Source organism: Rhinolophus sinicus, chromosome 16, assembly GCF_057876585.1.
Source record: "Rhinolophus sinicus isolate RSI-liver-muscle chromosome 16, RSI-T2T, whole genome shotgun sequence".
In the NCBI taxonomy this organism is placed as follows: domain Eukaryota; kingdom Metazoa; phylum Chordata; class Mammalia; order Chiroptera; family Rhinolophidae; genus Rhinolophus; species Rhinolophus sinicus.
Window position 1 is genome coordinate 31,885,049 of NC_142516.1, and position 23,884 is coordinate 31,908,932.

A 23,884-nucleotide genomic window follows, 5' to 3' on the forward strand; every position below is an offset into this window, starting at 1 on the left:
AGCTCCTGGGTTCCACAGAGACACCTGCTCACCTCTGCTTTCCCCTGCGCCCGGCCCTCCGGGACGGCACCTAACAACCGGCACCCGCACCTGGACTTGGCTGGCGAGTACTTTGTACCGGAAGGCTTGGGACCCGGGACCATCGAGGTCGTGGGGACCCAGGATCCAGGGAACATGGGAACTGGAGTCCCATCCTCGGAGCAAACCAGCTGTGCCAAAGGGGATCCACAGGTTTATTGCTCTGAAGGTGCTGGGGGCACTGAAGCTGTGCAGGTTACTGATTGCGAGAGCCCTGAGGATGGTCGACCCCAAAATGAGCCGAGCCACCGCAATTCAGAGGACTCTGGGCAGCTGATGGCTTCCTACGAGGGTAAAGCTAAGGGCTACCAGGTACCTCCCTTTGGTTGGCGCATCTGTCTGGCTCACGAGTTTGCAGAGAAGAGGAAACCCTTTAATGCCAATGACATCTCCCTAAGCAACCTGGTAAAGCATCTGGGCATGGGCTTAAGGTGAGTAGATCGCATTGTCTTAAGTACCTTAGGCTTCACTTTGTCGCAGCACAAGACTTCCAGCAGAGATGGGAAAGGTGAGAAAGCAGGTAGGTGCCTTGTCCCAGTCAAGTAGTCCCTATCCCCAACATACTCTTAAGGCCTGGTTTTGGAGGGTGAGACCAGGTCACATCTTTTTGCAACTCCCTTCTTCCCCGTAACTTTTTTAGCAGGAAAGAGCGGAAACATCTGGGCCTGCAGTCAGCCTTTCCCATGTTGGCTCCCTCTCACATACTCCCTCTTTTACAAAGACTGCCCTTTAGAATTAGCTGTACTTTGTGGCAAGGTAGAAAAGGATAGTCTGGCTGTTATAGTACTGACACAATGTTGTTTTATTTGGGAGGGGGAGGTTCTCAACCCCAGATTTCCCTGAGCTGCTGGGGTAGTCTCGGTACCTCATTTAGACACATCACATTACAGTCCCAACATCCAGGAGTTTCTTTCCTTAAGCTTTAGCTCCAGGGAGTGGCGGAGATCCTGCCTGCTCTCAACCCTAAGGAGAGGATGATGAGAAGGGCCATTCACTTTATTCTGGGATAGACAGCCCCTGATGTAAGAAAAAGCAAGGACCTCTGACCAGAGAGGCACTGTCATAGGTGTTGCCAGGGCTTTTAGTAATAGTGTTCCAGAGCCTGCCGCACTCTTCCCCCCACACTCCCTACCAAAGGGTTGCAGACACCCGAAGAGCTTGTCCTAGGCTGTAGAATTCCTCTAGATCCCTCCAGGTCCCCACTGAGTTCAAAAACTAGTGATGAGAAGCCCATACCTATGAGTATTAACAGGAGCAGGTGGATGTGAGGACAAAAAGCATCACCCTGAAGTCATCCTGAGTCAGTCCACACCATAAACACAGAGCCAGGGAGGGAGGCATAAAGGCTGGGAAACCCAGCACTGACATCCTCTGAAATAGGGGATCCTTCCCTTTCCCAGTCAGTGCTATGGGGTTGGGGTGGGGAGTCTGTTTACCTAACCCCAACCCTAGGCAGTAGGAAAGGCCTGGCGCTGCCTAGGTAGCCAGCTCCTCTGCTGGTCCCTGTGGTTGGCTTGTACCAGAGAACGGTCATCCCTCCAGGTTGCTTCTGAAACTGACCTAGCCCAGCTTTGACCCCAAAAGCCTTTGGGTCAAAATAGGATCTAGGGCTAGGGTGCTGAGAGAAGCACATTGGGGTGCCCATGGTGGGGACAGTGAGGTCAAAAATAGGTGGGCATCCTAGCCCCCTCAGTCTCTGTGAGCTGAGTCATAGAGGCCTGAAGTTGAGCTCAGCCCCCTGGACCTCGGCTTCCCATACCTGGATAGGGTGGAGGCCACTGACACCAGGCTTTTGGAATGGGATGAGGTCCTGCATTAAGGAGAAAGGAGTGAGACAAGGAAGAACTCTGAATGATAATTCTTAAGTTGGGGCTAAATTATGGAGAAAGCCAAATATGGTAGGAATGACCAGCCGCTAAATTGAAGGAGTGAGAGAAAGGCAGACCCTAAGAGAGAGCTGAACTGAGGGTCCACTGATCAGAGCTCTCTTGGCCTCAGTGTGGTAAGAACTCAGTTGTGATCGCTCTCCCTTCCAGACAGTGTCCATTCATTCAATAACTATTTATTGAGGACCGGCCTGGTGGCTCAGGTGGTTGGAGCACCATGCGCCTAATGCCAAGGTCGCTGGTTCGATTCCCACATGAGGGCCAGTGAGCTGTGCCCTCTATAGCTAAGATTGTGAACAACAGCTCTCCCTGGAGCTGGGCTGCTGTGAGCAGCTGGAGTGGGCTACCATGTGCCGCCGTGAGTGGCCGGCAGCCAGCGAGAGCGGCTGTGAGCGGCTGACCAACGACTGCTGACCAACTGCCTCAGCTCAGGGAGCGCAAGGCTCACAATACCAGCATGGGCCAGGGCGCTGTGTCCTACACAACTAGACTGAGAAAGAATGGCTTGAACCGGAGGGGGGGTTGGGGGCTTGTTCTATGCCAGATACTCCTTTGTTCTGCCTATCCCCATATCTTGCATTTCTCCCTCACTTCTCTAATCCCTGCCGCACCCTCCCTCCCTTCACCAATCCTTTCTGGCCTCTAGTTTCAAAGTCCAGTTTCCTCTAAGCTGACAGGATCTTCTGACTTCCCATCACCTCATCCTTTGTCTTCCTTTCCTCTCCCCCACCCTCAGAAGGTACCCTCCCTATTCTTAAAGCACATTTCTCCTCCCCTTGCTCCTGTCCATGGTCATCTCTCATATGCCCCACTGTTTGTAAATTCAGCGAATAGTAATTGAGTGCAGACCACATGCCCTGCCCTGTGCTTGAAGCTATAAATAATAATCTACTAGTCTTTGTCACTGTCCCTTTCCCCAAGGATCTTAAAAGTATGTCAGACTCATGTGAGGAACACTGAAATAACAAGACAGCATATGATTGGGAATTGAGATAGTGTATGTACAATGATCACACCTGACACAGGTATTCTGTTTTATGGCTTTCCTATTATATCATTTGCTCTGTCAACCATTCCATGAGGTGGGTAGGTAGGGCAGGGGGTATCCCCATTGTAGATGAGGAAACCGAGGCTCAGAGGGGTTACTTACACAATTATAATACATGATTACAAGTGTCATGATTGAATAGTGGGTATAAAATGGCTGGGTAGGGAAGAAAGTGGCATTAGGAGAGTCTGGGGTTGCTTAATGAGGACCCACGCTGAATGGGAATTTGTAGAAAGTTAAGATTAGAAGATGGTCTGGGACAGATGTGAGAACTTTGAATGAAACCCAAACAGAATCATATGCCTGTTGGATATAGAGCGGTGACAAGACCAGGAAAATGTTGGGATTTTTAGAAGGCTTTACTGGGGTATTATGAGAGAGCAGAATCACAGAGCTTACAGTTTAAATCCTGAACTTAAAGAAAAGAAAAAGAAATACCCCAAAATGTAAACACTGGTTATCTATGGGTGGGATTTTTTTTCCCTCTTCCACCTACTATATTCTACAAATTTTCACCTTTTATAATCAAGAAGAAAAATCAATTTAAAAAGAAAGTTATCCCAGCAGCCCATGCCTATTATGGCAGGTGGAGGGGTTGTATGTCAGGAAACCATAACTGGCCCATTCAACACCTCAAACAAAAGCTCCTGGGCTAAGCTAAAGCAGTGGTAGTGGAGTTAGAGGTGAGGAAAGATCAGAAAGCACCTGAGGAGAAGACAGAGGAGAAACAAAGGCAGTCCCACACTGTGAGCTCGGGTGACTAGGAAGATGAGGGGGCCTTGAACTGTGGAGGTGTTGAGAGGAGGAAAGGTTTGGAAGCAAAGGTGATGGATCCTCGGGACAGTTAATGGGAAATCACAGCTGGCTTTGTCCAGAAAGGTAGGTGACTGCAGCCCAGAAGGCACCGCCCACTGCCTCTTCTCACACTGCTTCTTGCTTCTCAGGTACTTGCAGTGGTGGTACCGGAAGACCCAGGTGGAGAAGAAGAAACCTTTCATCGATCTCATCAATTGTGTGCCCCTGAGACAGATCTATGGTGAGCTTCACCCCAGCTCTGCCCTGTTTAGACAGGGCCCAGCCTCCAGGTCTACCGCAGAGCTAGGCAAAGAGGCTTCCAGCTTAGGCAAGCTGCACTGCCCCCATCCCCTCAGGGTGTTTTCCCATCTTTATTGAAAATATAATTGACATATATAACACTGTATAAGTTTAAGATGTACAATGTGTCAATTTGATATTCCCCTAGTTTTTAGAGGAACCTATCTTTATAGTCTAGAACAGGGGTGTCCAAACTGCGGCCCACAATCCATTTTTAATTGGCCCGCAGCAAATTCCAAAAATATATTTAGTTTACTTAAATAAACCAGGAGAGACAATACATACTTCACCTCAAGTGAGTTGCCCGGCTGTTTGTGTATTTTACCGCATATGGCCCTTGGTGAAAAACGTTGACAAAAGTTTGGACACCCCTGGCCTAGACAGTGAGAAATGGGCTTGTCTTCCTTCCCCGCCCCAGTAACGGTCCTGATTCTCTCTCTAGGTTGTCCCTTGGGTGGCATCGGGGGAGGCACTATCACCCGAGGCTGGAGAGGCCAGTTCTGTCGTTGGCAGCTTAATCCTGGCATGTACCAACACCGGACAGTCATCGCTGACCAAGTAAGAGCCAAGAGGTGGAGGAGAGGTCCAGGACAGGACCTCCCCAGGTCAGGAAAGGCCTCTTTGCTAATGTAGGATGTGGCAGTTAGATGTGTACTGGTTCAGTCCAATAAGTTTCTTCAGGATGCTTTCCACGTGCCCAGCCCTGTGCTAGGATGTACTGTATGAAAGAGACAGAGAGCACATATTCCTTGAAAGAGTAAACAGCCCTGGCACCCCTCTAGTAAATGCCTCTTACCTACTTTGCTGCCCTAGCTCCACTAGTTGAGCAATACACAGCCACGGAGAGCAGAGAATTCCCACGTGACTTAACCTGGTTGAAAGAACATGTAGTAGGACCAGAAGGGAAAACAAAACCACAAGTCTACAAATGTGTGGGGGAAAAAAGATGTATAGAGCACACACTGCTCACCCTGATTTGCCAGCCACCAGCCAGAGGTCAGCTCTTCTGCTGGGGATCAGATCACTCTTCTGGAGGCCTCTCTGGCGGAAGCCCTTCCTCTCCCAGGCATAGACCTCTAGCCTTCTTCCCTTTGCTGAAGCTTCGCTTTTTTTCCCTCTGTGCCTTCATCACACCTGAACCTTGTATTGCCAGAGGCATGGGATCTACCTTTCATCATCTCTCTCTAGTGCCCTCTCATGTTGGGTTGTCCACCAAGTTCACATTTCCTGTTTGAGGGACGCCTCCAGCTTTCAGCTCACCTTCAAAGGAGAAATGACTAGCAGGCCTTGAGTCCAATTAATGACAGTGCCCTTCCTAGTTAGCTTACTAGCCCTGCCCAATGCCCCAAGCTTCCTCTCTGGCTCATCCCTTAGGTATCCCGAGGGGAATGCCTTCCAGAATCGTGACTCTACACTTCAAGTAATTACTGCATGCTTAACATGTGCTAAGCTTTTTGTATAATATTTAATATTTAAAGTCAATCCTATAAGGTAAAAAGTATCATCATTACTGTGCGTGTTTTACAGATGAGGAAACTAAGATCCAAAGAGGTTTAGTAACATGCCCAAGGTCACATGGTTGGTAAATGGAAGCACTGGGATTCAGAACCAGTTCTGTCTGTGGTTAAGAGCCCCTGGTCTTAACCATTATCTGGTATTCCAACAACATAATTTTAAATTTTTACTAGGGGAATAGGACTTTGATAAAATGGAGACTATGAGACCACATCTGTGCCAGAATGAGAGGGACAGATAGTACACTAAGAAAAAAGGGACACTGCTGCAGACTTTGCCCATTCTCCCCCTACACGTGCCAACTCTGCCTGACTCTGATGTGGAGTCATAGGTGGAGAGGGGGACCTCAGTGAACTAGAGGGTCCCTGCCCTCAGAGAACCCATAAAGCAATCAGAGAGTCAGAATGTAAATAAATACATTGTAACATGCTACACTAGAGGGTTAGGGGGACACACGGGAGAATGACTCACTGTTTGAGGAGAGGAGATGGCGTTTGACTTAGGCCTTGAAGGATGGGGTGTTTCACCAGGAGAATGAGCATGAGCAAAGTCCCGGAGGGGGACCTGTGGTGTGCTCAGTGTGATTATTGAGTGTCTGATATGACCAGAATATCCGTGCTTGAACAGGTAATGAATCTGATGGGCAGAGAGAGGCCAGATCAAGAAGACCTTGAAAACCAAGTAGAGTTTAAACTTTAGCCTGAGGGCCATGGGGAGTCACTGAAACATTATAAACACAGATTAACATATCTTGATTTGTTTGTAAGAAATATCATTCTGATACCTAAAAGAGCAAGGGCAGAGGGTAAAAGCAGCGACGGTTAGGGTTTGGGTTAGGGCAGTAAGACCACAGTAGTGAGAAGGGCGAGGAAGCCTGGGAGATAGATGGAGAAAGAGGCAGGAGTTGGTGGTGACTCACTGATCTTGGCGGAAAGGCCTGAGCCAGGGATGAGGAAGGCTGTTACTATGGTAACTAAGCATTGCAGGCTCTGGAAGAGGAGGAGCTACTTTGAGGGGAGGGAGACGAGTTTGAGGTGCCTGTGGGTTACCCCATCCTAGCCTGTCTTCCTTCCTGGTTAGTTCACAGTGTGCTTGCGTCGGGAAGGGCAGACTGTGTACCAGCAGGTCCTGTCCGTGGAGCGCCCGAGCGTCCTGCGCAGCTGGAACTGGGGCCTGTGTGGGTACTTTGCATTCTACCACGCCCTCTATCCCCGGGCCTGGACTGTCTATCAGCTTCCCGGCCAGAATGTCACCCTCACCTGCCGCCAGATCACACCCATCTTGCCCCATGACTACCAGGTGAGATTCCCTTCCTGTGTTTCCTCCATTGTCTTCCCCTCCCTGGGATCTGTCTCTGCTGGAAATCCCCTGACCTGTGAAAGAAGGGGTTGGAGGTTGAACATCACACTGGTTTCCCAGGACTGCCGCCCAGTTGGTCTTCTGTCTCACGGGAGACAGCCTGCGTAGGAATGGGGGGAGAGGCAAGGGGAAGACAAGAGAATGAATATAGTGGGAGTTTTTGAGTCAGGTCCTTGATGCCAAGTACTGACCCTGGGGGAGCGGGCCCAGGAGGCGCTACACTGGGACCATCTGAGTCTGATGTTTTGCTCCCAGGACAGCAGTCTGCCTGTAGGAGTCTTTGTGTGGGATGTGGAAAACGAAGGAGACGAAGCCCTGGATGTGTCCATCATGTTCTCCATGCGGAACGGACTAGGAGGTGGCGATGATGCCCCAGGGGGTTTGTGGAATGAGCCCTTCTGTCTGGAGCGTGATGGGGAGAGTGTGCGGGGGCTGCTGCTGCATCATCCAACCCTTCCAAACCCCTACACCATGGCTGTGGCTGCGCGGCTCACGGTACGGAGCAGTGCCTGGACCTTAGCCCGGGACCCCACCCTCAGCCTGGTCCAAGCCCCGCCCCCACCTCCCATCCCACAGGTCTCTTCTTCCTTTCCTCAACTCCCGAGTCCCACCCTCCCCACAGCCTCTAGAACTTGGAGGTGGGAATATGTAACAGGACCTAGAGTGTTTGTCAGAAGCCAGTGTACTTGCGGCGTTTCCCCTCACAGTCTTTGGCCCCTTAACAGGCAGACACGACAGTAACGCACTTCACAGCCTTTGATCCTGACAGCACTGGGCGGCAGGTGTGGCAGGATCTACTTCAGGATGGACAGCTGGACTCCCCTGCTGGTGATGGGGGGTCTAACAGGGAGGTGGTGGGAAAGAGGTTGTCCCTGTTTCAGGAGCAAGGTGGGAGGCCTGGTAAATGACTAGGCCTTGTTCCCACATTAGGGATCCTGGGGCTGAAGGGGTACCTGTGCTAATTCCTCTTGTGCTTCTCAGGCCGAAGCAACCCCTCGCAGAAAGGGGTAGGAATCGCTGGGGCTGTGTGTGTTACAAGCAAGCTACCACCTCGAGGCCAGTGCCGCCTGGAATTCTCACTGGCTTGGGACATGCCCAGAATCATGTTTGGAGCTAAGGGCCAGGTCTACTGCAGGTGAGCGCACTGAGAGAGTACAGGGATCCAAGGTGCTAGGGCTCTGACCTAGAGCCCGTGTTCTCACCCTCCCCTTTTTTCCCCATTGCAGGCGGTACACGAGGTTCTTTGGCTCAGAAGGTGATGCAGCACCCGCCCTTAGCCACTATGCACTGTGCCGATACGCAGATTGGGAAGAGAGAATCTCAGCTTGGCAGAGCCCAGTATTGGATGACAGGTGCCAGTGGGGCCCATCGCTTGCCTTTCTCCCAGGCACTCACACTCCAACTAGGACTCCTTGAATCACTGTCCACCCATCAAAGTCAGCAGAGTTGGGCTGGGATTCACTTGATGCCCCCACTCTGCCGAACCCCAGAATCCTTCCTTTCTTGGAAGGTCCACACTCATAAGACCGTTATCTCCTCCTGGCTCCCCAGATCCTTGCCTGCCTGGTACAAATCTGCACTGTTCAATGAACTATATTTCCTCGCTGATGGAGGCACAATATGGCTGGAAGTTCCTGAGGACTCCCTACTGGAAGAGCTGGGGGGGAACATGTGTCAGCTCCGCCCCACCCTACAGGAGTACGGTCGCTTTGGCTACCTTGAAGGTATGGGCTCCTGATGGGCCGTGGTATGGCAGGCTGTGTCTGTAAGGCCAGGGAGTGCCCTACCACCAAGCAGCATGATGGGTTTTACCTACCCCAAGGTATTGGTTGGGATGAGGGGGGTAAGTGGCAAGTGTGGAGTATAACAGTGCCCCATCTTCAACTCTGGAGGACAAGCTAGGGAGGGGTATGTGAAGGGGAAGCAGGAATTCTGGCAACAATCCTGTGTCTCCCCCATTCCTCCAGGCCAGGAATACCGCATGTACAACACGTACGATGTCCACTTCTACGCTTCCTTCGCCCTCATCATGCTCTGGCCCAAACTTGAGCTCAGCCTACAGTATGACATGGGTGAGGGTCTCTTTTGTGCCCCTTCCACCCTCTTAGCTCCCCAATCCCCTTAACTTTTGTGGTCCCTCAGATTGTCTTTTCCTCTTTCCCCCAAAACATATCTACATCCTGTGTATTGGTTCCCCTCTGGGGTCATCCATATCTGTGTGCCCCACCTCAAGCCTGCCCATTCCCTGCCCCCCAACTTGTGTGTCTGCTCCCCCAGCTCTGGCCACACTCAGGGAGGACCTGACATGGCGACAGTACCTGATGAGTGGGGTAATGGCACCTGTGAAAAGGAGGAATGTCATCCCCCATGATGTTGGAGACCCAGGTAAAAGTCCCTCTACCTCAACTTGCCCCCCCACTACCCTCCCCACCAACGCACGTGAACCAAGTTCCCTTCCCTCCCGCAGACGACGAGCCGTGGCTCCGGGTCAATGCGTATGTGATCCATGATACTGCCGACTGGAAGGACCTGAATCTGAAGTTTGTGCTGCAAGTTTATCGGGACTATTACCTGACGGGTGACCAGGGCTTCCTGAGGGACATGTGGCCTGTGTGTCTGGTAAGGGATGCACATACAGTGGCCAGTGTGCCAGTGGCACGACTGGTGTTTGGAGAGAGCCCAGCTGGCTATTGTCTTTCCTTAGTATCTTGGTCCCTCTCTAGGCCGTGATGGAGTCTGAAATGAAGTTTGACAAGGACCAAGATGGACTCATTGAAAACGGAGGCTATGCAGACCAGACCTATGATGCCTGGGTCACCACAGGCCCCAGGTTGGGGGGGTAGAGATTTCCAGGGGACCTGAGGTGGGGAGCTGGGAACCAAGGCTTTGTGGGCTCAAGGAATAGTGACCCATTGCCTGTTGTATTGCATGTGAGTGGCTGGAGCTGCCAGTCTGACCCCCAAACCTGTGTCCCTGATCAGTGCTTACTGTGGCGGACTGTGGCTGGCAGCTGTGGCTGTGATGGTCCAGATGGCTGCTCTGTGTGGGACACAGGACGTCCAGGGCAAGTTTTCTTCCATCCTTAGACGGGGCAAGGAAGCCTATGAGAGACTGCTGTGGAATGGTGAGTTGAGGGATTCTAACTAAGGAGTCTTTAAGACAGCTATGGGGACCAAGGAGCCTGAACTAGTACTTCCTCCACTCCAGGCCACTATTACAACTATGATTGCAGCTCTCAGCCTCAGTCCTGCAGCATCATGTCTGACCAGTGTGCTGGCCAGTGGTTCCTGAGGGCCAGTGGCCTGGGAGAAGGAGACACTGAGGTGAGAGAGACTAGGAAGAGGAACCAGAAACGTGGGTTTTTCTTGGAGGTGCAAAGTAAGTTTGAGACTGTTTCTGCCTTTGCCCCTCTAGGTATTTCCTACCCCACACATAGTCCGTGCTCTCCGAACTATCTTCGAGTTCAATGTCCAGGCCTTTGCAGGAGGGGCCATGGGGGCTGTGAATGGGATGCAGCCCCATGGTGTTCCTGACAGATCCAGTGTCCAGTCTGATGAAGTCTGGGTGGGCGTGGTCTACGGGCTGGCAGCTACCATGATCCAGGAGGTAATGCACTCCCTTCCCCATCTCTCCACCATCTATACCTTGGCCCAGCACACTTCCTCAGCCATCAAACTTTTTACAGCCTAACCCAATGCCATCTTATCTCCTGGAAAGCTTACCCCTTTTCCCTGGCATGCATTCCATCTCCTGCCTTCAGTCTTCTGCCTGTGGGTCAAATTTATCTCCCCCACTAGTTGGGAAATGCCTAAGGGCAGGGACCCGCCTAAGGGCAGGGACCCCTTTGTATCCATCTGTCCAGCTGAAGTGGTTATTCAGGGGTTGCCAACTAATGTGACCACCATCTCTCCTCACAGGGCCTGACTTGGGAAGGCTTCCGGACTGCTGAAGGCTGCTACCGTACTGTGTGGGAGCGCCTGGGCCTGGCCTTCCAGACTCCTGAGGCATATTGCCAACAGCGGGTGTTCCGCTCTCTGGCCTATATGCGGCCATTGAGCATCTGGGCCATGCAGCTAGCCCTGCAGCAGCAGCAGCATAAAAAGGCCTCCAGGCCAAGAGCCGAACAGGGCACAGGACTAAACACAGGGCCTACACTCGGACCAAAGGAAGCCATGGCAAACCCGAGCCCAGTGTGAGCCCTCTGAACTGTGGGAGGGAGGGTCTAACAGCTCAGCCTCTAGCCTCGCCTTTCCTCCTTCCCCTCCCCAGTCTCCTGCAACCCTGAGCCACCAGGACAATCATGCCCCTTCCCTTCTCCCCACCCAACCACGCCAGTAAAGAGGGGTTGAGGGTGACCCAAGCATCAGAATCACTTATTTATTTCTTTCCTCACCCCATCCCCTCAGTGCATGAAATGTTCAAGGTCAGTTGATCCTCCCAGGCCCATTCACAGGGTGATAGGCATCCATGGGTACAAATAAAAGACCCAGAAAGTTGGTTAAGTGTGGTGTATTTGAGCCCTCAGGCTTCCTGACGGCACAGAAGCTGAGACCAGCCCTCTCCCATTCCTTTTCACTTGGACACGACTGGAGGCATCAGGCCTCATAACTAGCCTGAGTATCTGCCCTGCAAGATAACAGATACGGGGCTATGGGTTGGGAGCCATCCCCTCTCTCTTGTGAGATTTGCATGCAGGGGATGGATGGGACCAGGGCAGGACTCTGAGAAGGGGCCAGGGAGTGGCAACTTCAGGGAAGGCTCTGGGCCAGGAGCCTGAGGCATGTAGAACAGGCAGCAAGAGTTGCCAGGAGCCTGGAGCTCATGGTATGAGCTGTCCTTTGGTACCACTGACTGCAGGGCAGACACCTCCAGCTGGTGAGGGTCCTCACTAGGGAGGGAACGAAGCTGGCGGGATAACACTGAGGAGAAAAAGACTCTTCAGGAGCAGGCCAGGCTTTTCGCCCTGGACTCCCCTTAATGGTATCAAGCCTCTCACCTCCATGCTCAGCTGGCAGGCTCCCCCTTGCGTCCGAGGAGTACATAGCAGGTACAAGGAGGAGACAGAAGGAGAACAGTAGGACCTGGAGCACAGGAAAAGGAGATGATGAAGGGCTCTGGATTGTACCCATGTCCCTGCCACCTGAGAGAAAAGGATCTCTTCTTCCATCACCATCCTCACCAAGACACAGGAGCTGCTGCTGCTGGTTTTGTTTGATATCTGAATCACCATGGCCTGGAGTCTCCTCAACTGATCCAGGAGAGACCTAGGAGAGAGGACAGTGAGCAGCCCGTCACCTGGCACCTGAGACACAATGAAACTCCTATAGAGGCCACCCCTCCATCTATACACTAGGTCCTCTTTTTTTTTTTTTTTTTAAGCAGGAGAAAAAGTTTAATAACATATACCCCATGTATACACGAGACCCAGAAGTTCTAACTCGCTTATTTTTTGTCCTATTTTTGCAAATAGGACATTTTGTCCTCTCTGTGGACAAAATGCCTGAAGTTCCTCATTAAAGCAAATACACGCCTCTGCCCTACCCTGACTTAAACTCTTGCAAAGTCAGTGGTTCTATACTGCCTAAGTAGCTATGCACATAAACCTCACCAGGCAGCCTACATTCTCCCTTCTGGCCCAACTCACCTATGTTAGGATTCCAGCCAGACTAACCTGTGCTGTGTTCTCCCTCCCTAAAACTCCCTAGCCCCAAACCCCCCCCCACCCCCCAGAATCCTATTTACTATCAAATGCCATCTGCCCTGTGAGGTCTTTCTTACTCCCTCCTTTTGTCTTTCTTGATACTTAACTTATGCTTGGTTACTTGTGAATTTAATCCCCATTACTGTGAACGTCTTAGAATCAGACCCACTAAAGGCCATACACCAGACCTTGCATGTGGGAGCTGCCCAGTTGGAAATCAAATGTAGAGCAGGGAAAAGAGTGAAAGCGCATTAAATGGAAATGAGAAGAGACTGATATTAGTTGCTTACAGATTCTGTTCTTCCAGGAGCTGTACTTTGTTCTGTAACTCCAGGTTCTGGGCTGTGTATTTCAAGACCCTGGGGGAATAACAGGGATGTGGGGATATGGCCTGTATCCTCCCTTCAAAAACATATCACTTCCAGCTATTTCTGTTCCACCCACCCCAGAGCCCCTCTCCTGCTTATACCTGCTCTCTAAACTCCCCAGGTACACCTTCTTCTTCCTGCGGCTCTCTTGAGCAGACTTTTTATTGCGAATCTTCCTCCGCACTCGTTTCAGAACTTGTTCCTCCATCTGAGATAATACAGGGAAAAGGGGTATCAACACAGGAACACTGGACCAAAGAGTTGGAAGGCAACTGAGTAATCTTCCCAATGCACGAATCCCTTCTACAGCTTCCTTGACCAATAGGCACTTGGCTTCTGGCTAAATGCCTCAGAGGACCAGGTGTTAACACCCTCATAAGCCAGACCATTTTTAACAATTTTATTAAAATTAATCTTCCCTTTCCTGAGCCATTATCTGCTTCGATAATTCTATCCATTGGATTTACCTCGTACCTAATCTCTGGAGCCATACAGAACAAATGGTCTTTAGCTATTTTAAGACACTCAACATTTCCTCCAAGTAAAGATAAATCTGGGCAACTTTTTGGGTGGTGGGATAAAATGTTTAACTCATCATCTTACCTCCTCAGGATGGACTGCATCCTTTTACTCCTTTTACTATCTCTCCAAGATCTGGACTCAAAACTTGACACTAGGATATGCTCTGACCAGTATAAAGGAGAGCAAGAGAGTCACTGCCCTTCCAGAGGAAACACCTCTATTGATACAGCCTCCAAACCCCATTCACTTCCTTAGTAACCATATCACACTGCTGACTCATCTTGTACTTTTAAGAAACTCTTTTAACCTTTCTGTCAATGAACATTGATCTCATCACAGTATCACAATATTGTGCTTGTGAGACTGCCACTCATTGCTTCTTGAAACTTAAAACTCAAGATTTTACGTTTATTGTTATACTACTTAGTCCAGCCTTGATGAACTCAAACTTAATTCGACCTTTCGGCTAGATATGGTAATCCACCTAGTGAAATCTAAGTGTCAGAGCCCCTTGCTTGCACGGTCCTTTCCAAGTCCATATACTAATGCACTGGTAATTTTGAATTCTTTCCTACAAAGAATACCAAAATTTGTGTAAGCCCCACAAAACCAGGATCTGTCCCTGCATCCAGTATATGACTACATCTCCTGGCTTCCTAATTAGCAGCAAATTTGCTTAATTTCTCACTTCAGTCCTTTATTAAGTTACTGATGAAAAATTAACAGAATTGGACTACTTGGGACTCAACCCTCACCCCTCCAGTCTTTGCTCCACTACTGGGAGTCTTACCTTAGTGAGAGGAAATGTTTCTGGCAGAGTAAGCCCCTCCTGCTCCAATAGCCTCTTTTCTTCATCTGTCAGTATCAGCCTAACAATCTCCTGGGGTTACAGAAAGGTGGGAGGCAGAGTCGCAAGGGAGCGTGTCAGAGCGGAATGAGGAATCCTGTCTGCACCCGTGCAATGTGGGAATAATCCTCCAGTAAACAAAGTACCTGTTCTGCGGGTTCCTCCATATGTAGGGGAGTCATGTGGGCCTCCTCTTTTCCAGAGCTCCCACTATCTGCAAAAGGGAAAGTGAATAGCCAGGTTCATGGGTCCCCTCCTCCCCTCAGAATTCATTTACTTCAGACTCACCTAGATCTATAGTAACATGTTCTTGTGGGAGAGAATAGGTGTGGTCATGATGGACAAGACAGGGATTCGAGCTGTTGAGAACGTTCGACGACGCTGGGAAACTCGTCAGGCAGCTCAGGAAATCTTCTACATCCCAATCGCTCAGTGCCTGCACAGGATTCAAATTAACAGGCCTTGACCTATCACCATCCTCGTGAACACCCCGCCCCCCACCTCCCGGACTCAGAGCCCCCTCCCACCTCGGAAAGCGGCAACTCCCAGTCCAGCGGAGCCTCGAAGGACTCATCGGACGCCACCCCCAAATCTCCTTTTTCCTCTAGTAGTAAGTCCAACAGGTCCTGGTCACCCGAGTCCCACGCCAACTCCATCTGGGACACCTACAGAAGGAATGGGCACAAGCGCAGGAGTTCACCCTTCCACCCGGCCCCATGCACGACCCTCACCGATTGTGAGTCAGCCCACCTATCCGCTAGTCCCTATTCGGCCGGCTTTCCCCGTAGCTACTAGTCGTAGCTGTCAAACAAAACCCGAGACTCGGTTCTCCGCAGCTTCCAACACAACGGAAGTGACACGCCTACCCCAAAGCATCCCGGGACTTAAAGTTCTCTAAACGCGGAAGTGGCTTAGGTGCCGCGCCACGTCCCGGGCGCTATGCAAATACAGGGGAGGTCCCTGCTGCTTCCTCACACCCTGAGGGCGGGCATTTTGGGGAGCCGGCGCCGCCTTTGCCCCAAGCTAGAATAAGGAAGGATCAGACTCCAAAGGAACTGCGGCGCAGTTCGGCCGTTTTCCCGGGATTGCGCCGCACCCTTGCTTCCTGCGGGGGAGGGGCAGACGGTCCTCAGCGCGCTCCCGAGCATCGAGACTGGGGCCAGAGCAGCTTCCTGCAGTCCCCCGCAACCATAGAGCGCGGGCCCAGGGCGCCGCCCGCGGGTGGGGGACGTTCCGGGGACGGAAGTGGCCGAGAGAGTGCCGAAGGGAGGGCGAGGCCGGAGCCCGAGAGCCATCGGGAGAACAGACGGGCTAGCGGGCCAGCGGGCGGGGCACAAGCCGGGCAGCTCAGGTAGGCTGGACGGGGCCAAGCGGGAGTCTCAAGGTGGGGCCTCGAGGCCATGCCGGGGAGGTGGGTGGGCAGGCGGGGCCCCTAACTCTCCTGCGTCTCCTGTTTCGGGTCTTGTTGGAGGGGTCAGCGTCCAGTGCATCCGGGCTTGGGCTCGGAGTTAGGTAGGCCGTTTTGCGGGAGCCAGGCCCTTCCTGGGAGCAGTCTTCTGTCTGGGATAGGTTTTGGGGAGGATGAGAAGTAGGGTGGCAGTGAGGTGCAGGGTGGGGATCGGCTTTGAGGTTAGCTGCTAGAGGCTAGGAAAGCTTTGGGTGAGTTTGGGATTAGGTGAAGTTAGATTTAGGAGTCAGGTTAGCTTCAGGAGTTATAGAGCCAGGGTTAAAATTTGCAGTTATTAGCCTGAGCCAGGTCCGTTTTATAGAGATAAAGTTTGGATTAAGGTCATTATTTTGTTTTCTAAGATGGCCAGAGTAAGTCAAAATTAGAGTTCAGGGTCAACAACAGGAATTAGGTTAGAAGTTCAGTTTCAGGGATTAGAGAATCGTGGCGTATTAGGGTCAAACAGTGAAGGGATGGGTCAGGAATCAAGTGACAAATAAGCTATAGGTTTAGGGTCAACATTTAGGGTTAAGGTCAGAGGATCTAGTGCTAAAGGTAAAAATTCTATCAATATTAGGGATCAGGGATTGGATACAGGTATCTTCCCAGAAAGGGATGAATGTCAAAACCAGTATTGGGAAACAGGAAACAAATTAGGGTCAAGGATAATGTTAGAAATCAGGGGTAGTTTTAGAGGTGGTGGTTGAGGTTAGGGTAGTGACTTCAGGCAGGTAAAATTTACAACATTGGCAGTAGGTGGATGTCCTTGTTTTGCGGTGGTGAAGTCTCTTCTTCCTATGTAGTTGCAGGGGCTTCTTTGACCTAGAGAAGTGACAAACTAATTTCAAGCCATAGTTCTGGACTTCAGCTAGAATTGCAGGCATCTGGGATTCCACCTTCTTTATTACTCTCTAAGCCCAAGGCTCTTGCTGTGGCCACCACAGTTGAGAGGCAGGGGTTCCCAGACTGTGTTGTTTACAAGATAGGCGGTGGGAGACAGGTCAGGAACTCAGGAGATGTACAAGGCCTAGTCATAAGTGGGGGACTGCCTAGGGGAGAAGGGACGAGTGACTAAGAGGGAAGTAGACCAAGGAGACACTGTTGCCAGGGAAGAAAGGGATGACTGAATTCTCTGAAAGTTCAGCCCCACTGCCTCCCATTTCCTTCATTATCTAGATATTAAGCCCTCCTCTCCAACTCTTATCACTGGCCCTGCATGTCACACACTTCCTGCACATCCCTTTACAGAATACTTACCTTGCCTTTAATTCTCCCATGCTCATCTTACCATCCATTCCTAGCTTCAGGTCTGCCTCCCTTCCTACCTGTTAATCTACACATCCTACCTTAATTTACCTTCACCCAAATCTGAGCTTTCCCGTCATTTTATAGCACTCTCCCACTATTTTCACCCACTCATTCACCTGCATACCTCTTAGTCATTTGCTGAATACCCCACCCCCAGCCCAACACAACTGGCAAGTACCCCTCATCCCTGCTATGTGCCATTCCCTGACTCTAAGCCTCCTTAATTTCTTGGTCCTGTTGTAGATCCCCTTCCCCCACTCCCTAAACAGAAAAGAGGAAATGAGACCCAAAGAGGAAACTGGGTCTTGCTGATCCCACGCCCAGGCAGGCCACTGACCACACCCCCTTTTACTCCCAGCCTGACCCTGCCATTGACCAGAGCACTATCCCCTACCCAGCCTGACCCAGCCACTGGCTGCACCCCATGCCCTGCCCCACCCCAGCAACTCCAGCTTTACTTAGACACTACCAGTGTCCCTTTACTCTCCCTCCATCCCAGCCTTCCTAATTTAGCTCCTGACCACAGCCCATCTCTTCTCAGCCTCCTGTAGCCTGACCTAGCCTCTGACCTCACTTCATCCTTCCCTGACTTAGCCGCTGTCCACAGAATGATTCCTCTTCCCCAGCCTAAAGTGGTGACTGATTACATATGTATTTTTTCCTACTGCCATCTTCCCCCACGTTTCTCTGTGCCTTGTCTTCCCCATTTCCAGTCCAGTCCAGTAACTAACCTCATCACTTCTTTTTTAATTTTATAAGGAGGTATGTAGATACATTGTATTTTTTAAATTAGTTTTCCAGTTACAGTTGGCATACAATATTATGTTAGTTTCAGGTGTGCAACATCGTGATTAGGCATTTCTACACTTTATGAAGTGACCACCCCGTAAGTCTAGTACCACTTGAAACAGAACACTAACCTCATCCCTTCTGCTCCTACCTGGTACCATCCACATCCTCACCCCCTTTTTCCCACAGCTTAACCACATCCGCTAACCACAGCGCATCCTCACATTCCCAGCTCAGCCTGATCCTTTCTTTCCCCCTTCCCAGTTTCTTACCTAAACTCAAGCTACCCCAGCCACTGAGGGGCCACTAATGACAAGAAGCCTGACTTTGGGCCCTCGGCCCTGAGGGGTGACAGGACAGACTGTCATTAGGTCCTTTTAGTTCTATGTCTTAAAATTTCCAATGAGTAACATCCTTCTCTCCACTATTCTATTTCTGGCTTCACTACACCCCACTTGTGCTAATGCAGTGTCCTTCTAACCAATCTCCAAAGTAAGTGCCAATTTTTCCCTAAAATCCAGTTCCTGTGATGTCCCTTCCCTGCACACAGCCTCCCTTGGCCTTCTGTGGCCCTCCAGGAGGTAAAATCTCTCATACTTCTCTCTAGTCCTCCCTTGCCTTTCCATCCTAACCCTAACTTCCCCATCACTGCTCCATTGCAGGTACCCTGTGCTTCAGCCAGCCTGTCTGCTCACTTCTTGAATGTTCCTCCATGGCTTCCTGCTTCTCCACCTTTGCTTATGCTATTCTCTCTGCCTGGAATGCTCCCCTTGACTCGTCTCCGGCTGATGTAGTGGAGAGAGCTTGGGCTTTGGAGTCAGAGAGACCTGGGTTCGGATCCTGGCTTCACACCTTATTAGCTGTGTGATTTTGGACAAGTACCTTGAACAAATTTTTAACTTCTTTGAGCCTCCGTTTCCTAATCTGTAAAAGTGGAAATAATGACGCCTACCTTGCAGGGTTGTTGTAAGGATTACACGAAATTATGTATACAAAGCAATGGACATATAGTCAATAAAAAGATCACTATTATTTTTTATTATCTTTATTTTTTAAAATCGTAACTTCAAAAGACAATTTTCATGGAGACATTTTGGTCCCCTTTCCCTTACCTAAAGGAATCACTGCCCTGAGCATACACCTCTTGGCTCTTTACATCCTTCTCTCTGTTATAAATCTGTATTTAGCTCATCCACTTAGCTGAGTGGGAGTCCCTTGAGGGCAAAGGCTAGGGCTTACTCTTGGTTCCCAGCCCTGAGGGTTTGGCCCAAGGCCTTCCCCACAACAAGTCTTCAGAAATGCTTGCTAAATGAATGGAAGGAGAGATGTGGGGTGACTGTTGTGCTTGCTGATAGAGGTATATTTGTGGGGAAGCTGAGTGCGTGGGGTTTTTTACGGAAAGATAAGATGGTTGTGATGGGATCTGTGTAGGGGCTGCGTGTATGAGATAACATGTATGTAGAGACAGTGTAAGTAGCTTTGTGGGGAAGAGCTCTGTGCACAGATAGGCTGGGGTGCATTTGCAGAGAATGAATATGTATGGATAGGAGAGTAGGTGAGGAGGGGCTGTGTTGGGGGAAGTCAGGCCCAGCCCTTCAGCTCCCCAGTCCATCCCTTCGGCTGCCCGGTCCATCCTTCGGCTGCCCGGTCCATCCCTTCGGCTGCCCGGTCCAGCCCTAAATGAGCCTCCGGCAGCCTGAGGCTGGATATGTCAGTCTCACCCACAACCCTCACCCCCACCCCTCGCGGGTTACAGACTCAGAGGCCAAATTTGGTAACAGGCTGAGTGTTACTCCCCCAACCCTCTTCCATTCTGACTCTGTCTTCAGCGTTCTCTCTCCCTTTGTCCTTCTCTGTGACTCCCTGTCCTTCTGCAACTCCCTTTGGAGGTATCTGCTCTGGCTATATTCTCCATGTACCCCAAATTCCTTACCCCCTGTACACTTACATTCCATTCCTTGCTGGGATTTGACCTTCTGTCCTCTATTCCCCCTCCAATTGCCCAACTCCTCTGGAATGCATCTCAGGAATGTCTTGAGGGAGGAGGAGTTCCCTGGGAGGGGGACATTGGGGGAGGGGGTGTTGTTGCTGTTCCATAAAACATGATGGAAAGGGGATCAAAGTTCTCAGACCAGAGCAGGAACGGGAGAGCTTCTCCCTGTGCTTCCAGCGGCCTTGTTCTATGCCCGTATCACCCCCAGTTCACGCCTCAGTGCCCCTTCTTCCTCACCCCTTGTAGCTATGTAGTTGTCCACTCCGGACAAGCCTGAGAGGAAGGGTAGGCATGACTCAACTCCCTTATCGGGGTCTCACCAGAGGTTTCCGTACTTGAGGAAGAAGGGGGTGTCCATGTGTCCGGAGGAAATGGGGGGAGATGTGCAATTTTAGCTTGGGGTGGAGGGTCCTCTCAGTCCTGCCCTCAGCGCCTCTGACTCCTCCAGCTTTGCTCCAGCCCTCCGGTAACCCCACAGCCAGGTCTGTCCAACTCCTGGGGGGAGGGGGTGCCCGAGGAATGGGGATATAGGCAGAGAGCTGGAACTGGGGGGCCTGGGAGGCCCTCTCTTGTTTGGAAGTAAGAGTGAGCTGTGATCTCTTCTCTTTTGAGACTCTGGACTGTTTAGAATGTCAGAAATAGTCTACCAGATCCTGACCCAGACCTTTCCTACCTAGACCTACCCAGACCAGGCCTCTCGTCTCTTGTTTCTACCTAGATTTTCAATCCCCCTCACCCTGTCCTCCCTAACCTCTTCACCTCCAAAAAACATACCCCTTCCCAACTTCCCTAGTTCTCAACTGGCTTCTGTATCCCAACACTCCACCTCTGCTTCCAACCTTCCCTCTAGTGCGTTCCCCCTTGGGGCTCGCAGTGCCAGGAAGGGAACGGGCAGCCTGCATGTGCTCACTCTCTATGAGGCACCAATCCCTGCACCGAGCTGGGTCGCATCATCAGCTGCCAGGCAGACTTATCCACTTGTGCACTGTGCGCCACCTGCCGCTTCCAGTAGCTCCTCCAGCCCACTGAGGTGGTGCCAGGAGGGCGGGGGAGGGCAGGGTGGGACTGGTGTCCTGAGAGGCACTGAGATAAGAGGACAGGGTCTGAGAAGGACTTACTGAAGAGGAGCGGCCGTAGGAGGAGTTGTAGTGAGGACTTGGTGAGTTGGACAGAGCAGGGACTGAGAAGAACTGGGCTTTCTCTGACCTACCTTGTAACGCCTCCTCCCCCCACTCACCACAGGGTCTGATTCTCCTCCAAAACTGAACAGTTGACTAGACAATTTCTGAGATCCCTTTGGATTAGAGAGTCAATTCTAGCTTGGGAAGCCAAATATGGGTCCAAGCTCCGGGGGGGGGGGGTTGGGGGGGAGGTAGCATCTCAGGAAAGCTGGAACAGGAGAGGGCCTGGATGGCTTGAATATCCAGTGTTTGGTCTCTCTGCCAGACTAGCCAGAGTCAGTGTCTGCAGGCTTGGGGAGCCCTTGAGGATTATCTAACACAACTTTCTTCATTTTGTAGAAAAGTTGTGAGAGGAACGGTCACGTGATGAGTCAGGGCAGAGCTCTGAAAATCCCAGCCAGGAAAGCCCGCAGGATTTAATGAGAGACAGAGAGAAAAAGACTGAACCAGGAAAAGGTGAAAACAAGGCAGCGGCAGGGCTGGGAAAGGGGGCAAGAGAGGGACACTTGGAAGAAAGAAGGGAGGCACAGAGTCCAGTGGTGACAGAGCACCGTCCTCAGCTAACACTGCGTTTCAGACCTGTTCTTGAACCTTGCAGACCAGCTTCTCCTTCAAATGACTTAGGTATTTAGGACTGGTCCTTTTGATGTAATTAATCTTTTACACTTTAAAATTATTGAGTAAAACAAAAACAACCTCATTACCATGTGCTTTGGTGAGTCCCTTTCAAAAACACTCCTCCCTGGGACTCCATCTGGGGGACCGCCTCTCCTCTAATGCGGATGTTCTAATGCCCTGATGCCCTGGGCCAGGTGTAGCCAGGCTGGAGAGAAGAACCTGCCACCATGGTTGCACTTTCGCTCAAGATCAGCATTGGAAATGTGGTGAAGACGATGCAGTTCGAGCCGTCCACCATGGTGTACGACGCCTGTCGCATCATTCGTGAGCGTATCCCAGAGGCGCTGACTGGCCCTGGTGAGTCTGATTAGCCAGGTGGCTAGGGTGGGAATCCTTGATCCCTTCTGTTCCCAGGCTCTTGGCCTTGAGCAATGACCCTATTGTCCCCCAAGGCTACTTATCCCTCGGGTCTATGCTCCGTGGTGCCCTCCTTCCCCTTTAGGCCCAGAGTCACTGAGGAAATATTAATAGTATGGGGCAGTGGTGCAGCCATTTAGCCACACTGGGGTCCTCGTAAGTCTGAGGTGATCCCTCCTCTCTTTTAGCCAGCGACTTTGGGCTGTTTCTGTCAGATGATGACCCCAAAAAGGGTATATGGCTGGAAGCCGGGAAAGCTTTGGATTACTACATGCTCCGAAATGGGGTGAGTATCACTTCATCAAGGACCACCAACATTCTCTTCCATCAACTTCCCCATTCCCCCTTCTGTTTTCAGGACCCAAATCTATTGTCTCTGATCCCTTCCATGCTTTCTGTCTCTTACCGGTGGGCCTAATACCCTGCTTTTGAGTGAGCCATCGCAGCCCTCCTTTTAGTAATCTCCTTCCCTCCCCTCTGGCCGTGTAAGAAGGAAGTAATACCTCTAGCTTAAAGTGGGCTCCTACCTCCTATTCTTGCCCCAACAGGACACCATGGAGTACAGGAAGAAACAGAGACCCCTGAAGATCCGGATGCTAGATGGAACTGTGAAGACTATCATGGTAGACGACTCTAAGACTGTCACCGACATGCTCATGACCATCTGTGCCCGCATTGGTAAGGGGTGTCAGTCCAGCTCTGCCTGAAGACATGGATGCAGTGCCTGGCATGCTACCAACCCCTCCCTCTCCCCTAGGCATCACCAACCATGATGAATATTCTCTGGTTCGAGAGTTGATGGAAGAGAAAAAGGAGGAGGTGACAGGGACCTTACGAAAGGACAAGACATTGCTGCGAGATGAGAAGAAGATGGAGAAACTCAAGCAGAAATTGCACACAGATGACGAGTGTAAGCAGAAATGGAAAAAAGAGCGCACTGGAAATGGTCGGGTTGGGGAGTGGCGGGGGCAGGGGATAGCCATTTATTTATTACTTGTTAAACACCCGTTCTTGCAAGGCACCTTTTTAGACACTAGGGATGCATCAGTAGTAAAACAGTCTTATACTCACAGAACTTAGCATGTTATTGAGAGAAGGTAAGAAATTAAGAAATAAACAAAAAGCCAGAGACCAGTCAGCATAGAAGCCATGGGGGCTTGGCATTGAGGGGACTCTCTGTGTCCCAGTGAACTGGCTGGACCATGGCCGCACACTGAGGGAACAGGGAGTGGAGGAGCACGAGACGCTTCTGCTGCGGAGGAAGTTCTTCTACTCAGACCAGAATGTGGACTCCCGAGACCCCGTCCAGCTGAACCTTCTCTATGTGCAGGTGTGGAGAGGACTTGCCCGAGGGAGCGGAGGTAGGGAGTGGGGACAGAAGCGCAGTGAGGGGCATCCCTTCGCCCACACACAACATTCGCCTCCTTTCCCTGTGCTCTCCAGGCACGAGATGACATCCTAAATGGCTCCCACCCTGTCTCCTTCGACAAGGCCTGTGACTTTGCTGGCTTCCAATGCCAGATCCAGTTTGGGCCCCACAATGAGCAGAAGCACAAGGCCGGCTTCCTTGAGTGAGTAACTCACATCCCACACCCTGTCAGCCCAGGACTCCCTGCCATTGTGACCCCAGTAGGCCTGTCTCCATCCCAGGCCTTCTCACCTCATCTCTTCTCCTGAGGTACCAGGGTTTGACCCACATGAGTACCTTTTTA

The 23,884-nt window shown here is 51.1% G+C and overlaps 3 protein-coding genes across 7 annotated transcripts in view; 2 read left to right on the forward strand and 1 right to left on the reverse strand.

Moving 5' to 3' along the window:
- Nucleotides 1-65: 65 nt before the first annotated feature.
- On the forward strand, nt 66-11,478 carry GBA2 (glucosylceramidase beta 2). Its single transcript, XM_019729071.3, has 17 exons — nt 66-509; nt 3,957-4,048; nt 4,550-4,665; nt 6,703-6,921; nt 7,237-7,476; nt 7,707-7,809; nt 7,963-8,116; nt 8,208-8,333; nt 8,533-8,705; nt 8,949-9,053; nt 9,259-9,366; nt 9,449-9,600; nt 9,705-9,811; nt 9,963-10,105; nt 10,189-10,304; nt 10,396-10,587; nt 10,899-11,478. Exons 1-17 carry the CDS (start codon nt 175-177, stop codon nt 11,175-11,177), a joined length of 2,760 nt encoding a protein of 919 aa, XP_019584630.3. The 5' UTR covers nt 66-174; the 3' UTR covers nt 11,178-11,478.
- On the reverse strand, nt 11,345-15,423 carry CREB3 (cAMP responsive element binding protein 3). 2 transcript variants are annotated; one of them, XM_074330703.2, is made up of 10 exons: nt 15,286-15,423; nt 14,947-15,084; nt 14,708-14,855; nt 14,566-14,633; nt 14,363-14,452; nt 13,152-13,258; nt 12,973-13,041; nt 12,161-12,245; nt 11,978-12,062; nt 11,345-11,900 (listed from the first exon to the last, which is right to left on the reverse strand). In XM_074330703.2, exons 2-10 carry the CDS (start codon nt 15,073-15,075, stop codon nt 11,590-11,592), a joined length of 1,092 nt encoding a protein of 363 aa, XP_074186804.2. In that variant the 5' UTR covers nt 15,076-15,084; nt 15,286-15,423; the 3' UTR covers nt 11,345-11,589. The 2 variants fall into 2 exon arrangements, with proteins under 2 accessions (XP_074186804.2, XP_019584634.3); XM_019729075.3 differs by having other exon boundaries at nt 15,170-15,309.
- A 207-nt stretch (nt 15,424-15,630) lies between these two features.
- TLN1 (talin 1) overlaps nt 15,631-23,884 on the forward strand; it is a 31,584-nt gene continuing 23,330 nt past the window's right edge. For 2 of the 4 annotated variants that reach the window (XM_019729067.3, XM_074330689.2), the window contains exons 1-8: nt 15,631-15,770; nt 21,477-21,593; nt 21,950-22,112; nt 22,361-22,458; nt 22,721-22,850; nt 22,930-23,082; nt 23,360-23,502; nt 23,616-23,743. In XM_019729067.3, the coding sequence (XP_019584626.2) occupies nt 21,983-22,112; nt 22,361-22,458; nt 22,721-22,850; nt 22,930-23,082; nt 23,360-23,502; nt 23,616-23,743 (782 nt within the window). In that variant the 5' untranslated portion in view covers nt 15,631-15,770; nt 21,477-21,593; nt 21,950-21,982. The remainder of the gene's footprint in view (nt 15,771-21,476; nt 21,594-21,949; nt 22,113-22,360; nt 22,459-22,720; nt 22,851-22,929; nt 23,083-23,359; nt 23,503-23,615; nt 23,744-23,884) is intronic. The other 2 variants (XM_019729066.3, XM_019729068.3) reach the window with 1 other exon arrangement.

Bases quoted from the DNA above. Each gene is read 5' to 3' on its own strand.
- GBA2 (XM_019729071.3), top strand. From the start codon at position 175: ATGGGAACTGGAGTCCCATCCTCGGAGCAAACCAGCTGTGCCAAAGGG. The intron at 6,922-7,236 runs GTGAGATTCCCT...TTTTGCTCCCAG, and splicing joins TCTTGCCCCATGACTACCAG to GACAGCAGTCTGCCTGTAGG. The intron at 8,117-8,207 runs GTGAGCGCACTG...TCCCCATTGCAG, and splicing joins AAGGGCCAGGTCTACTGCAG to GCGGTACACGAGGTTCTTTG.
- CREB3 (XM_074330703.2), bottom strand. From the start codon at position 15,075: ATGGAGTTGGCGTGGGACTCGGGTGACCAGGACCTGTTGGACTTACTA. The intron at 13,259-14,362 runs GTAAGACTCCCA...GTATTATCTCAG, and splicing joins AAACATTTCCTCTCACTAAG to ATGGAGGAACAAGTTCTGAA. The intron at 11,901-11,977 runs GTGAGAGGCTTG...TTTTCTCCTCAG, and splicing joins CCTGCCAGCTGAGCATGGAG to TGTTATCCCGCCAGCTTCGT.